The sequence below is a fragment of the Cyphellophora attinorum genome (assembly GCF_001299255.1).
Source record: "Cyphellophora attinorum strain CBS 131958 chromosome Unknown Contig14, whole genome shotgun sequence".
Classification (NCBI taxonomy): domain Eukaryota; kingdom Fungi; phylum Ascomycota; class Eurotiomycetes; order Chaetothyriales; family Cyphellophoraceae; genus Cyphellophora; species Cyphellophora attinorum.
In genome coordinates, this window is record NW_017253242.1 from 156,562 (window position 1) to 170,616 (window position 14,055).

Genomic DNA, 14,055 nt, shown 5'->3' on the forward strand with positions numbered 1-14,055 from the left:
AGACGAACATTACAACGATGCATGAACACACTTGTGAGATTTAGAGCGAAGAAGACTTGGCAAGCATCAGTGTTTCCACAGAAAGCGGTATCGCCTGGCACCTACGACAGCAGCTCCCACAATGGATGAAACGACACGATCGCAGCGGACTTGGTCAAGGGCGCTGCGCGCGTTGGTTCGGGAGTTGTGACCTTCTGCACAGGTAGCATACGCAGCTGGTCGATTGATTCGACCGTCCCATCGCGAATGAATATTCTTATCAAAAGCAGGCTGTCGCTCAGGGTCGCCGGTACGTTCTTTCCTACGCATTGAATGCTGCATGTTGGTTGTCCCAACTCCAAGACGCAAATTGCTCCCCCGTGTCTCAATGACTGCTATTCCTGTCCCTTTCCTCGACCACGTTCGGAGCACTCCGATGTTCGCGGCCCAAGTTCACACTTCCTGCTCCAGCAAGCACCATGAATTGTCGTGTACGCGCGTCCTGGCCATGAGCGGATCGACTTCGTGCTCATGACACAAAGACGACACCCACTTTCTTTGTTCACTCGACTCGATCCCGAGGACAACTCATTGATCCCATACTATTCGTGCTGCTATTCTCGAGAATTGCTTTGTTCGATTCTGAAGCCACAACAACGAAACGACCATGCCCAATCCCGACAAGTACTCAAAGACGCTTCCTTCTTCCGGCGCAGCTGCCTTTGCTGCGTTCAACGATTTCAATCCCACCGTTTCTTATTCTCCAGGCGATCTTCACGAACCTAAGGGACCCACAAACGAGATCCCACAAGCAAAGAAAGATCTCGAGAAACATGATACACCTCAGAACGTACCTTCTTCTCTTCATCGCCCTCCTTGCCATCGCACACCCCACAGTTACCGATGACGACTTCGAAGTTCCCACACCCGCACTAGTCGAGCGAGGAAGACCATCTGGCGCACCATCTGGCTTCAGAGGGCCACCAGGCGGTGGCGGTGGCGGTGGCCCTCCGCCCTGGGTGAAGGCCAAATTCGGTGGTAAGCCACCTGGCGGAAGTGGTGGGCCACCGCAGCAGTCACAACAGCCACCACAGGATCAGTCGCAGGGCTCATCTGGAGGCGACTCCTCGCAGCAACAATCACAACAACCTCAGGGCCCTCCAGCCGGTGGCTATCCAGCAGGAGCCAAGGCTAAGGCTTACAAAGGTGGCGCCGGAGGACACGGTGGCTCGGGAGGTCAGAGCGGCAGCAGCGGCGACAACAGCAACAACCAGCCTCCACCCTCCGGTAGCGCTCAACAGCCGCAGCAACCCCAACCCACAGCCCAGCAACCCGCATCCGGCGGCGGCGGCGGCGGCTCAGGCTACATGGCCACAGTCAACACCTGGCGCTCCAAAATGTCCCTCTCCCCCTTCACGCAAGACTCCAAACTCGAAGCAAACGCCCTCGATACCTCGCAATCATCCGGCGGCCAGCTCAAACACAAGCTCAACTCCGGCTCTATGGGCCAGGTCATGGCTCCGGGAAACTCGGGCAATTTTGAATCAGTCTTCGTGGGCGGGTGGTTGTGCGAGATGCCCCAATTGCCAGGCCTGGGGAGTTCAGTGTGCAATACGATGAGCAAAGGGTGGAATCATGCTGGGCAGACGGGACATGCGGAGTTGTTGAGTTCAAAGACGTATAAGAAGATTGGGTGTGCGCTGGCGAGTGGGATTTGGACCTGTGACTTGGCTTGAGGTCTTGGAAGCTGATCTTCTGGCGCAGCTCGCGTCCAAAAGCAAGGCTACTCCCATTGCCTGATGCGATAAGGCCTATGCTGCCCGCACACCCGCCCATACGACTTTCTCACACTGCCAAGAGCCCGAGCCTTGCGAAGTACCTTTGTACCGATACGCCTGTCAGCATGAGCGAGCGAGCGCTATCGCACTGATTCCGCGATGACAAATTCCGCTGCAGCGAAGCCAACCGAGAGCTTACCTACTTTCTTGGCTAAGTCAGCAAGGCATTTGGAATGCACGATCACGGAAGGGCGTGTTCTGGTAGATCATGGATGATCACAACCAGGCTTGGCTCTATGACGGTTCAGCAGGACAGCCTCGAGACCTTGCTGGTGTCGCCTGCAATGGCAGGAGGAGTCGAGGTCTTTCTTTGTCGCTGCCACACAAGCGATGTCACGGAAGCGGCGCCGGCCGATGGTCCGTGCACTGCCCTTCTTCTTTCTTTCTACATGTTTCAGAACTTCATGTTGAATGATTAGATGTGACTTCCATACTTGGTTTTCGAATTTCATGATCATCTTGAGCTGTTCGTGGGATAGGTAGATACCTATCGATCCAAACTTCGTGCCGAACAACGCCTGTGAACGCCATGCTACTGTGCCACCTTTGCGTTGCTTCACCTTTGCGTTGCTTTTCATGCTGTAATTTAAATATAGACCGTGCCATCCCGATACTCTGCACACTACCAACTCCTGGAACAATGAGCCGTTGTATCTCGTCTGCTCATTCAGCGAGCGGAACGATTAAGCGCGCCAACAATTCATTCGCCCACTCGAACAACACCGTATACCGCTTCCCCTCGCTTCCCTGCACCAACTTGAGCTGTATCGCATCCTTGATCGCCTTACTCAGCCTCCTCGCCAGCTCGGCGTGCGGCCCCGGACTGCGGTCATGCCACGGATAGAGGTCAAGGGCGAGGTAGGACATTGTGCTGAGGTAGGTCAGGGCGTAGATTGTTGGCTCACGTGGGACTTTTGTTGTTGAGTTTTGAGACTGCAACTTCGCGCGCGCTATCGAGCATGCTTTAGGCACAGTCGTGGTCGCTGAGTTATAGTCCCCCAACACCAACAAATCATGCAGCACGGAATGCCGCGCCATGAGGATGTTGTGCAGCGAGGTGGCCTGTGGGTCGAAGCGCTGATACTGCTCGTAGGCGAGGGTGACGAGCAGGACTTTGTGGCAGAGGTCGATTAAGGGGTCGAGGAGTGGTGAGGAGGGGATTTTAGGGAGGAGAAGTTGTAGGGGTCGGCACATGAGGCAGATCGTGGACGGGTCGACGGAGAAGGTGGCGAAGTAGTGCGAGATGGGTTTGAGGAGGTTGAAGGTTGGGGGTTGCAGGACACGGAAGTTGATGAACGTGTCGTTTCTGAGGAGGGAGTCAGTTGGATGAGCTTGACTGTGAGCGCGTACGGTGGGCAATAAACCACGCAGGTTGGCTGGGGGGTCCATGAACTTACAAAGCAATGACCTGGGCGAAGCCAGGCCGGGAGAGGGATCGCAAACCGCCCCGTTGTTCGATCAAGTGGTACATTGCCTGCACATGCGCCATTTCGGGCGGGATCCGGCTATAGACGTCGAGGTCGAAGGAGACAGCTAGAGGATTCTTCATGTCTCGACTTTTCATGGGCGCGATGTGCTCGGTCGTACCGCTTCCATATGATGTCAACGCAAACATAGCTTGTAAAATCGGCAACGGCATGTCGTCGGTCGCGGCTGCCTCAATCAGGCTTTCGCGCAGCATCTTCAAGGCTCGGTCTTTGTAGTTTAGCCGTAAAACTTGGTTGAGGGCGGAGGCTTGCTCGCCTACTCGAGAGAGGGCATAGTGTGTCGCGGCGGCGTAGATGACAGTGTAAAACGATGCTTGCGATGCGTTGAGGCGCACGCTGACTGCCTCCTTCATCTTCTCGACTGTCAATCCGGGGTTGACGAAGCTGAAGATCGGCCATTGGTAGGTAAGAGCATAGTCTACCATGTGGTGGACGTGAGGCGTAAGATCCTTGACTGGCTTTGTATCGAACGGGTCGACCCTGCCGGCTCCCAGACATGTCAATGGCGATGGTGTTCGTGTGCATTGTCCCGAGTTGAGCAGTTCGGTATGTGAGGAGATATGCGATGAACCTTCCGTTGATCCTGGCGAGACAGAGCGCTCAGACGAGGAGCCCAGAATTTGGCCATCGTCGGTAGAAGTCTCCCCACGGCCATTGTCGAGAGACTTGTTGTCCTTTGCTCGCTGCGACTGTTTCTTCAGCTTAGCTTTTCGATGATATTCTCGAGCAGCATGTTTCTGCTGAGAAACGGTTCCAGGATCCTTGTCCTTCTTGCCCACTGAATTGCCTCGGTAGGGAATGAACAGCACTTGAGTGTTGAAAGAGGCCATTCCCAGCCATTGGTACGAGTCCGGCAGGCCGAGAGAGGCGACTCTGAGACCTTAGTGGCGTCAAACTCGGAATGTAAGAAGAAAGATAATAGAGTCGGAATTTCAGCCGCGTAGGAAGTAATCAGGTAGTGTAAGGTTGACGATAGGGCTGCAGCTTTTGATCGACGGGCTTTTCTAGAAGGGGCGAATTCGGAATCCAGCAACGTGGAACGGCAGTCAAATGCTCGTAAGCGATGCCAGACAGGGACTACTCCCCGGCCGACCCAGACCGAGATGTGAGGCGTCCAGCAAGGAAAAGGCAGCAAGAGAAATTTGAGGTGCTGAAACGGTACGGAGCCAGTCAGAGGCAGAAGCATCCATGTATTGTACCTGAGCGGTCAGAACTTACTGCATGACTCTGATATGGCAAGGTTACAGGTAGGGCGAGAAACCTCTGACTTTTAGTATAGGCTGCTCATGGCCGGGGTGCATCGTTGGCTTTCGAGTAAGTAAGCCTGCGTCCAGATATGAAGCGACCGAGCCAAAGCGTTCGAGCATCATGAAGGCGCCCGGACATGCAGTCCATAGTAGATTGGGATGAGTCAACCGGGATCTAGTGAAGGAGGTCCATCCGCTTCGTCAGCTCATTGATCGCGGCGATGTCCTAGATGACGAGCTGAAAATAGAGCAGGGTCATAGGGGAGCATCGAGCTGCATTAGAGGCTTTGCCTCGAGGGGTATTGTTACCACTCACAGCCTGTCAACGGTCATGGAAGAACATTTCGTCCTGATTCTCGGAGTCATTGACGTGCCGCTCGTCGCTCGGGCTGCAGAAGCAGCCGTTCCTCGTGGACAACGCGACTGTTCGGCGGACGATCTGTTCCGCTTCAGAGCGAAGTATTTGCATTCCCATGCGGTGTGAGCAGAGTTGACGAGGCGCAGATCAAGCATCGCCCCGCACCCGGAATTAAGCATTTGAGCTGGCGGAGCGCCTAGTTTGCCTCCAAGTGAATGAATGCAGTGGCAACCTAAGACGGTGCCGAAGTCGTTCGGGGATAGCACATCCACAGTCCTAATCATACACTCGTCTTTCGCTACAGTACAGATATGTTATCGAATTTTTTAGGTGCGTGTCTCACTTGTCCCGCTCTAAGGGGCCCAAACTGCTGAGCAGCGTACACTGCTCTTCTCCCTGCAATCAGTCTCGAGTTCTCGGCCATGCCTTGACGACTTCGTCGACTGATCTCGCGACTTGATCATGTGCTCCGCAAGGGAATGGCTCAGAGCACGAGCATCCCCTACAACCGTCTTGGCCGTCAACACATGCCACGATCAGGCATTGAAGCCATCTTCACCTGGGTCACTCTCGTCAAGCTCCTCCTCATCGAAATCGCTTTCATTGAACGCCTCCTCCTCTGCCACAGCCTGTTCCCAGAGCGCGTGGCGCCGCTCTTGGTTCACCTGGGACGGCTTGACCTCTCCGAGGTAAAGTGCATCTTCGACGGCTTCGTCAAAGTATCCCCACAGGCGATTGCGACTGACGTCCGCGAGCAGCTCCTCTTTTGTTCTGTCCGAGCCTGGATGTGTTTTGAACGTCTCGCCCTTCATCATGTCGGCGATCTCGCTCTCTGAGTCCCGTCCAGCTATGGCTTTCGCTGAGTCAAGCAGTTCCAGAACACCGATGTGTTCCCACCATGCAGCGTAGCTATAGCTCAACGCCAGTTGTGCCTCCTCGTACGAACCCGGCGAATATGCATTCGGACGCTCCCCGAGGTAGTCTTCGGGTTCAAACAACATCTGCATGAAGTTCTGGTTCGAGTCCTGCAAGTATCGTGCCGTGTATTTGATCTGTTCCTCGAGCTCTTGCTGCGTGGCTGTGAGGTCCTGATAGGGTTTGCCGGCCCATTGCTTGCTCACCGGGCTCCGGATCGCATCAAGCTCTGCGCGCCTCCACAATTCGACAGGCAGGCGCGAAGCAGTGACCTTGCGCGTGAGCTTGATGTTGATGATGTCGATAAGGAGTTTCAGCTTGAGCAACAACATGGCCGTACGTTGATGTACTGAGCCATACTTTGACTTCATCCAGGAAACATCCTCGAAGATGTTGGCGTCCTTGATATCGAGGTAGGGCAAGTCGGTGTCACCCCAGTCGTAATGACTATCTTCGCCCACCTTCTCCCACCATTTGATGAAGTCATAGCAGTCCTGATCTAGATCAAGTTGCAGCATCAATGCGGGGATCAGGTCGCGCAACCCCATGTTGTCACTCCTGCACAACCGGAGCATGTCTCGCATGTGTGCAAGAGCCCCAGTGACGCCGTCGAGGGTTCCGAGTTGTCGAATTGTATCGGCCAGACCAAATCGTGCCTCATGTAGCCTCTTGTACTGTGAATGCCCCAGAAGTGTCCTACGCTAGTCTCGAACGCATTGGCTGGAGTCATCTGCATGATCAGATTAGTATGGATGAAGACAGATATGAGGAGATGTGGGCGCTCGCAGGGTACAGTAGGTATGGGCCCATCCAGGCAGGCTGTGGACACAAGTAGTGAGCGTTTCTCGTGTCGAAGCCTGTATGCTACTCATTGTGGATTCTCAGGCCTGGGAGGGCGCTGAAAGCCTCCTGTTCTTTCGCTGACCGAGTCTATAGGATGAGATGAGCCTCACTTGAGCGTCAAAACACCAGGAAGAATGTATCGAGAGATCCTAACCAGGGAGGGCGCTGTAGAAATCCTTGTGCCAAAGCTGGAGAAAACGCTCGGTTCTTGTGCCCACAGCTTGCCAGGATCAATTCAAGGCGAAGAGCCGTCGTATCAGTGGTTCTCTCCGTACTCCAGGCCCATGAAATCAGGAATAACGCAGTGACTTACAAAATCAGGGGTAGCATTGCGAACAGCATGTTCTTCCTTCTCGAGTTTCGTTCGACATTTCTTGATCTTGCTACAGATTGATTTGTGCGATGCCAATCCTGCGTCTGGTGCTCCTTCGAACAGTAGCGAACCATCTTGCAGCCGGAGCAACGCAGAAGCGACACTTTGACCTCGTGACATGCCTCGAGTTGACACCGATGCTGAAGACACCCGCGAGGACCCTTGAAGTTGTCTGGGAGGTCCAGGATTGACCGCATGAGAGCAGGATCGTCACCCGGATTCATCAAGGAGGGAGCCATGGTTCTCTTCGTGCTGGTCAAAACATGAAGGCAATGCGTCTGAAATCAAAGAGGATGGGCACGTTATGAGATGCAAACATTCAGATTCAGACCAGGAGCGCCTTCCAGCTTTATTGCTGCTTTGAGGCAGGAGCGATGGATCCCACTTCCGCTTTCCCACAAGGCTGAAACTATCGACCATAGTAGCCAGCAATCATTGAGGTCTTGACCCAATTCACAGGAGCTTGTGCGCCTGCACGTCGAGGCGGTGAGAGGGCACTTGAAAGCCTGAAGCGAGTGTTGATAAAAATCTCCCTAGACGGGCAAGCCCCACGCCCGGATTTAGTCATGCTAAGCCCTAAGGATCACTTGAAAGTGTATACGGTTCCTTACAAATTGTTTGCAACACGCGCCAGCTCGCTACGTTCTAGCAACCGTGAACCAGTCGTCTTCTTGCTGTCTCCAAGCCGTCGCGTCCTTAGCCACTCTATCAGAGTCCTCGGAGCCCGCATAGTCGGTATCCAACTCTGACCGCATTCGAGGCAAACCCCACCTCGTCCGCGTTCGAGATGGCGAACCAACTGGTCGAGATTCACTCGACCGCAGAGTTCTCAACACTCCTCGCGAATTCTACAATCGTGGTCGCCGACTTCTATGCAGACTGGTGCGGCCCGTGTAAAGCAATCGCCCCTGCCTATGCCGAGCTGTCCTCTGCGCTGTCAAGACCGGGCAAGATCACATTCACTAAGATCAACACCGACCAGCAACAAGAACTGGCACGTGCCTATGGCGTCACCGCGATGCCCACATTCATGCTCTTCAAGAACGCCAGAGTTACAGACACCATCAAAGGTGCAGACCCACGACGATTATCTGAGGCCGTCAAGAAGTTGGCACAAGAGGCGGGCAAGAACGACACAGCTGGAGAGGGTTCGAGTTCGTCTTCGAACTGGATTGGTGCAGAACTGCCTCGAGGTTACTCCGATATCACATCACAAGTCGACGTGACAAGTCTGGAGTTGTTGAATTGGGATACGGCTGGTGGGAATGCGCGGACGATTGTTCAGCAGTCACAGGCTAAGGGTATGTGCTCTTCGGATTAACAACACAGCGCTCATAGTCTCACGCTAATGTACTCGCAGACGACAAGAAAGACCGCGTCGAGTCGGACACGGACGAGCAGCTAATGATATTCCTGCCGTTCCAGTCAACCCTCAAGATTCACTCCCTTCACATCACCTCTCAGAAACCTACAGAAGATGACGATGAATTGCCTTCGCGGCCAAAAGTACTGAAGCTCTTCGTCAATCGTCCCGGCATACTTGGCTTTGACGAGGCCGACGGATTACCGGCCACACAAGAGATCACAATATCAGAGAAGGATTGGGACACAAAGACGAATACGGCGAAGGTCGAGTTGAGATTCGTGAAGTTCCAGAATGTAACAAGTCTGGTTCTGTTCGTGGTCGAGAGCGAAGGCGACAACGAAAAGGTCCGTATTGACAGAATCCGCATCATCGGCGAGTCAGGCGAAAAGCGGGATGGCAAGATTGAAAAGATCGCCCACGATGAATAGGTATAAATGTGAGCAAGACATTCTTAGCATCAGCTCTGCGGCACCCAAAAGGACACGATAGACATGACAGCAATGATTAGAAGAATAAACCTTGTGTTCAATCATCGTAGTGAGTGTTAAAAGAAGGGACGTCTTTCTGGAGACCTTCAGATAGCATAGCGGGAGAGCCGTATCGACAATGCCTTCAACTTGTCGACCTCTCGACCGGCATCGCAGCCTGCCTGCTGATGCTCGCACGTCGCAGGGAGGCAACCGCAAATAGATCTTAAAACCCAGTGTTGCAGAAACCCAGTCTCGGTCAAACCCTGTGAATATCGGAAAGCCTGCCGCAGACACAGGCAAAGCCCTGCCCATGCAAATTCGACTTACTTCAACAACATCACACCTATTGCTTGAACCAGAACGCAAACCTTACCTGTCCCGCGCTCACCAGAGCTCTGGGCAACCAAAATTCCCAACCAGCACCACCATATCATCATATCATTAAAAAAGAAAAGAATGTCCGACCCCACGCCAACAGGCACAAAGCCCGTTCCGCGCAGAACCTCCCATCCGGTCCACCTCGTTCATCGAAGCCAAAGAACCTTTCCTGGGAGGAGATCGATCAAAAGCAATTAGGCCTTTCTCTGTGCTGTCCAAGACACCTGAGCTGGAACTTCATGACATTGACAAAAATATCTCCAGACAAGCAACGTTTTTGGGAAACTCTATGAGTTGATGGATCAGCGCCGCACAGAGGAAGGACGAGGGAGGGTGTTGGGGGGTCGGGAGAAGTTTTGAGGGCAGGCTTGATGCCAAGTGTTTTGGAAGCTAGCCTGGGTTGGGAATAGCGCGATACGTGATTTAGAACCGCAGATTTAAAGAGAGGGACTTGCTTTTCGATTTTATCATGGCTGGTGATGAAATATACAGTGTACAAAGATAGGAAGAGACTGAGTCCCCAAATTGGGTCTATGATCTCAAAATCTTGACTTATGCTCTGAAGCCATTTTCCCAACTGGTATCCATTGACACATGTGTGCACAACCAATACTATTCACGTGCTCATACCGTGATGAATGAACCAAGGACTTTGCTTGCTATCGAAGTCTCTGAAAGCGCAAATGGCATATTAGCCACCAGCCGAGCGGGGTTCGAATGGTACTCCCATGGCGATGCCAGTAGTTGAAGGAATGCTATCAACGACATCGCCTTGAATGCCTTCCTGTCGCTCGTCCAGACCAACAGATGACCAAAGGTGCTCATCACATTTGTGTTATACTGTTGCGCATCTGACACTCACAGGAGTCTCTGATCATACGTGAGGACCATCCGAATCACGTCGGAGGAGTGATTGTGGATATAAGTGAAATGGTGTCGATAAAGCTGACAACATCCGATTCCCGTACTCCAACAGGTATCTAGCCCACAGCCACGATCGTGCTAGCCCTGGTCAAAGCAACTCGACATTTTTGAAGTACCTGAAGGATCTCTCACTTCTTGGGCCAGCACGACACCAACAAGCGTGCTTGCTGGCGTGATGGTTTGAATAGACTCTTTATCCTCCGAATTGAAATCCTCAAGATGGCCAACACAGCGATTGTCGCAACAAGCAGTCCGTGTGTTCGAGAGTTCACAGTACCGTCAAGGAAACGACTCGGAGACCCTCGCCCCTTCAGGTAGCAATAGCTGCTATTTTGACGTGGCAAGTGATGACGCTTTGCAGCTGGTTGCTGATGAGAAGAACAAAGGAGAAAGTCGAGGACAGCTCAACTACTTATGCCTTTTCGTCAAAGTGGATTTCCGACGGAGACCGAGAAGAGTACATCACTTACGCGGCTAGGAGGCATTCACTTTTCAGTGCATGAATCAGACTTGTGCGGCTGCCTGGCATGTTTGAATGACAACAGGCAGCAACTATGCCTGGATCACACAACGAGCGGTGAATGCCTCCTCGCCGGGTCTTGCCGTATCAGTGAAGCGATGGCTTTTCCCGGTTTGCGGTGGATTCTTACCCCACGGAAGAAGATAAGTACTTGTCGCACCCTCGATGTCTTCCTTCTTTATTCCCATCGAAGATCGAGGCAGACTTCGTCAGCGTCATGCCATGCTAGCATTCGCTTGCTATCTGGTGGGACGAGCTCGGACCAATGATCAAGTCTGCAATCGCACTGTCTGAAGGGGCGATGGAGGTAGGCGAACGTTCTTCAACTTGGACAGATTCCTTGCGAGCACAGGCTCTGCCTGACCTAACACTCGAAACTGACGACTCAGAACATCGACAAATCAAACTAATAGGAACTCTGAGACGCTACCCATAGCAATTTTGTGGAGTCACAGAGCAAATGTGCTCCGTCGACGGACCAGTGCTCACATCGGCAGACGTTACTGTTCTAGCCAAGCTCAGGCCGAGTCGTTCCGCACTGAGCATGTCTATGGATCTCGATATGTACTGAGACTGCTCTGTATGCATCCTGCTCAGCCTCTGCACCGTATCATATCCATATTGTCGACAAATCCTCTCCGCTGCATTTTCCTCGGCCTTTCGCATCCACAGCCGAATCTCACTCTGCTCAAATATCGCTCTGCCACCCGCACCCTACGCCAACGGATCAACCCCCTGTGGCACCAACTCAACCGTATACCCATCCGGATCGCTCACAAACGCAATCTCATCAAATACCTTTGTATACTCCTCCCTCAACTCCACTATCTTCCCTCTCTCCTCCACAACCTCTCCCTCATAGTCACCCACCCCAACACCCAACTTCTCCTCCGCCTCCGAAATCGGTACCGTACGCCTCGTACTAGTCCCTGGTCCTACGTCCTTGATGACCTCCACGTTGTTCGCACGGAGGTACTTTAGCGTCGAGCGCACGTCTGGCACCGTGAAGCCCAAATGCGAGAATCCCAAGCCCCGAGCTGGGTCGTTGCCGGAGTTGTAGTAGCCTTTAGGCTGGCGCTCGGAGCCGTGCACGTGGTAGAGCTCCAGCAGACCCAACGTGTGCTGGAGGTTGGCACACGTCTCCTCTCCGTAACGCTTCAGCCCGTCCTCCGAACTGACATCATGCTCTTCCCGTCCTGTCTTGAGCTCTCGGACGGGTAGCCAAGATAGTAAATGGTGTAAGGTCCCGTGTTCATGGTGAAGACGCTGCGCATCCCCATGAGGGTGACGTAGAAGTGCAGTGAGTCCTGGGGGTCACGGATCCGCATCATCATGTGGTTTAGTTTGAAGCCGGTGGTGTGCTTGTTTGGAGGTGGTGGGTAGGGTGGGAGGCCGGCGGGGGTGAACTGGCCTGGTGGGTAAGTGGTGCGGAAGGGGTGGTGAGCCACGGATAGCTCATCGTTGGTGTCGGTGGTAGACATGATGGCTTGTAAAGTCGGTGCTAGTCTGGGGAAGGGATCGTACAGGAGGATGGACAAAGGCAAAGCTTGCTGCGAATATAGATATAGACCCGGAGTAGTGGATCCGATGGCGTCGAGTCTAGGCTTGGCATGGGCATTTTCCTTTTCGAGGTTTCCGTTCGTATACCTCGTAGGATTGTATATACCTACAGAGAAAAGGTGTCGTTGCAAAAAACAGAGGTTTCCTTGGGTTCTGACAAGCGTCCATCTTCGATGTTGCTATCATTGGGCCTGCAGCAATGCCATGGGCCAAGAAGTGCGCTGAACCTGAAACCTCGAGGCCTCAATGAGGCTATCCATATGGTCACTCTGATGACCAATACGAGCCCTCAAGCCAGAGAAACCCGTCCAGGCTAAAGCCAGCACTCGTTACGAAGGTGTCGTGATTCTGTCTCGCGAAGTTGATCATCGCTGAAGAGTGTATAAAGCTTTCACTCCATTCAACTATCATCATCATGTCGACCACCATCTCCCGATGTTGCCAAAGCCACCATCAGCGCCTTCGTAGTGGTCACGCAGCCGAAGATGCCTCCTTCCTCTAGCACACTCGCCACGCTAGCCTTGTGCAGTTCCTTTGTCCCTGCCTCTGTCGCATCCTCCACAAGACAAACATCAAAGCCACGATCGTTCGCTTCCCGCATCGTGGTATGCACGCAAACATCAGTCGTGACACCCACAAGCACCAGATTCCTGATCCCTCTGATTCGCAACATCAACTCCAGATCAGTATGCGCAAACGCTGAGCGCCCGGGCTTATCGACGATAGGCTCGTTTTCAAGAGGCGCAAGCTCAGGAATGATATTGTGACCAGGCTCGCCGCGAACAAGAAACCGGCCAAGTGGGCCGTCATCGCCTATGCCTTTGCCTGTGCGTATGTATGAGCGGGTCAATTCACGTGAGGACAGTGTTGAGAGGTCTGGGCGATGGCCTTCTCGTGTGAAGTAGACTGGGAACTCGGCGGCCCGGAATGCTGTAAGCAGAGATTTGATGGGCGCTATCGTGGCGCGAAGCGGTGTAGGGTAGCCTTGTGACTCTGTGAGATAGCCGCCGACCTCGCAGAATTCCCGCTGCATGTCTATTATGATGAGAGCAGTGGTCCTGGGATCGAAGGAGAGGTCATGTGGGAAGGCATATGGCCGAGCCTGGACGTGCATCGTTCGGTAGTCGGATCAGTCCGGTTGCGCGCCGGCTTGCGTAGGATGAATATGATCAATCATGCGCTCAAAGTGGTAAGAAAACATCGACAACGGAAAGAAATGCTGTCAAAATCTGTAGTCGCTTATCTCATACCGAAGAAGACGCGGAGTAACGCGCAAAGTAGAACTCGGGCGGGACGGATGCTCGCCTTCAGCGGCATCGTTACTCACTACTCACCACAACCAGAAGCATATTCAGCAGTCTCCAATCAACTACGGCCACTCTCCGAGCACTCGCAAGTCATTCTCTTCCTCTTCAAAAGAAGTCTAGAGGAAAGAGTGAAGGAGATAGAAGCCGGGACCTGAACTTTGAGCTTGCCGCTCCGGAGTAGAAGCGGGCGAGACGCGTTCCTGCAGTAGGGCCGCTTCTTTGCCTGCATGCCAGAATCCAATGACGAGAGTCGATATGCTTTTCAGAGGCGGTCTTCAGACTTGGTGGTCAGCAGGACGGAGGGCGCCTGCCCTCGGCGGCTCGGGCATGCCTTGTCGCGCGCGGCAGGAATGACGGTCGCGTCGTAGCTGCCGCTTTGATTCTGGTGTTTCTGCTTGCCAATTCTAGGTCGTATACATGGCGCTATCTTGCTTCTGCAGACGTGAGATCATTGTGTGACCAGTTTCATACAGTCCTTACTTCTTCCGGA

The 14,055-nt window shown here is 53.3% G+C and overlaps 6 protein-coding genes across 6 annotated transcripts; 2 read left to right on the plus strand and 4 right to left on the minus strand.

Moving 5' to 3' along the window:
• Positions 1–812: 812 nt before the first annotated feature.
• On the plus strand, positions 813–1,715 carry AB675_3299 (uncharacterized protein; the record flags this gene model as incomplete). The annotated part of the gene is made up of 1 exon (XM_018143336.1): positions 813–1,715. The coding sequence occupies one exon, from the start codon at positions 813–815 to the stop codon at positions 1,713–1,715; it is 903 nt and encodes a 300-aa protein (XP_017999522.1).
• Positions 1,716–2,480: 765 nt separating this feature from the next.
• AB675_3300 (uncharacterized protein) lies at positions 2,481–4,134 on the minus strand (the record flags this gene model as incomplete). Its single annotated transcript, XM_018143339.1, has 2 exons — positions 2,481–3,123; positions 3,215–4,134. The coding sequence occupies 2 exons, from the start codon at positions 4,132–4,134 to the stop codon at positions 2,481–2,483; spliced, it is 1,563 nt and encodes a 520-aa protein (XP_017999786.1).
• A 1,311-nt stretch (positions 4,135–5,445) lies between these two features.
• Positions 5,446–6,372, minus strand: AB675_3301 (uncharacterized protein; the record flags this gene model as incomplete). The annotated part of the gene is made up of 1 exon (XM_018143340.1): positions 5,446–6,372. The coding sequence occupies one exon, from the start codon at positions 6,370–6,372 to the stop codon at positions 5,446–5,448; it is 927 nt and encodes a 308-aa protein (XP_017999582.1).
• A 1,455-nt stretch (positions 6,373–7,827) lies between these two features.
• AB675_3302 (Thioredoxin-like protein 1) lies at positions 7,828–8,834 on the plus strand (the record flags this gene model as incomplete). The annotated part of the gene is made up of 2 exons (XM_018143341.1): positions 7,828–8,341; positions 8,401–8,834. 2 exons carry the CDS (start codon positions 7,828–7,830, stop codon positions 8,832–8,834), a joined length of 948 nt encoding a protein of 315 aa, XP_017999710.1.
• A 2,578-nt stretch (positions 8,835–11,412) lies between these two features.
• On the minus strand, positions 11,413–12,179 carry AB675_3303 (Lactoylglutathione lyase; the record flags this gene model as incomplete). Its single annotated transcript, XM_018143342.1, has 2 exons — positions 11,413–11,820; positions 11,874–12,179. 2 exons carry the CDS (start codon positions 12,177–12,179, stop codon positions 11,413–11,415), a joined length of 714 nt encoding a protein of 237 aa, XP_017999506.1.
• Positions 12,180–12,658: 479 nt separating this feature from the next.
• AB675_3304 (Peroxyureidoacrylate/ureidoacrylate amidohydrolase RutB) lies at positions 12,659–13,372 on the minus strand (the record flags this gene model as incomplete). The annotated part of the gene is made up of 1 exon (XM_018143343.1): positions 12,659–13,372. One exon carries the CDS (start codon positions 13,370–13,372, stop codon positions 12,659–12,661), a length of 714 nt encoding a protein of 237 aa, XP_017999620.1.
• Positions 13,373–14,055: the final 683 nt, after the last annotated feature.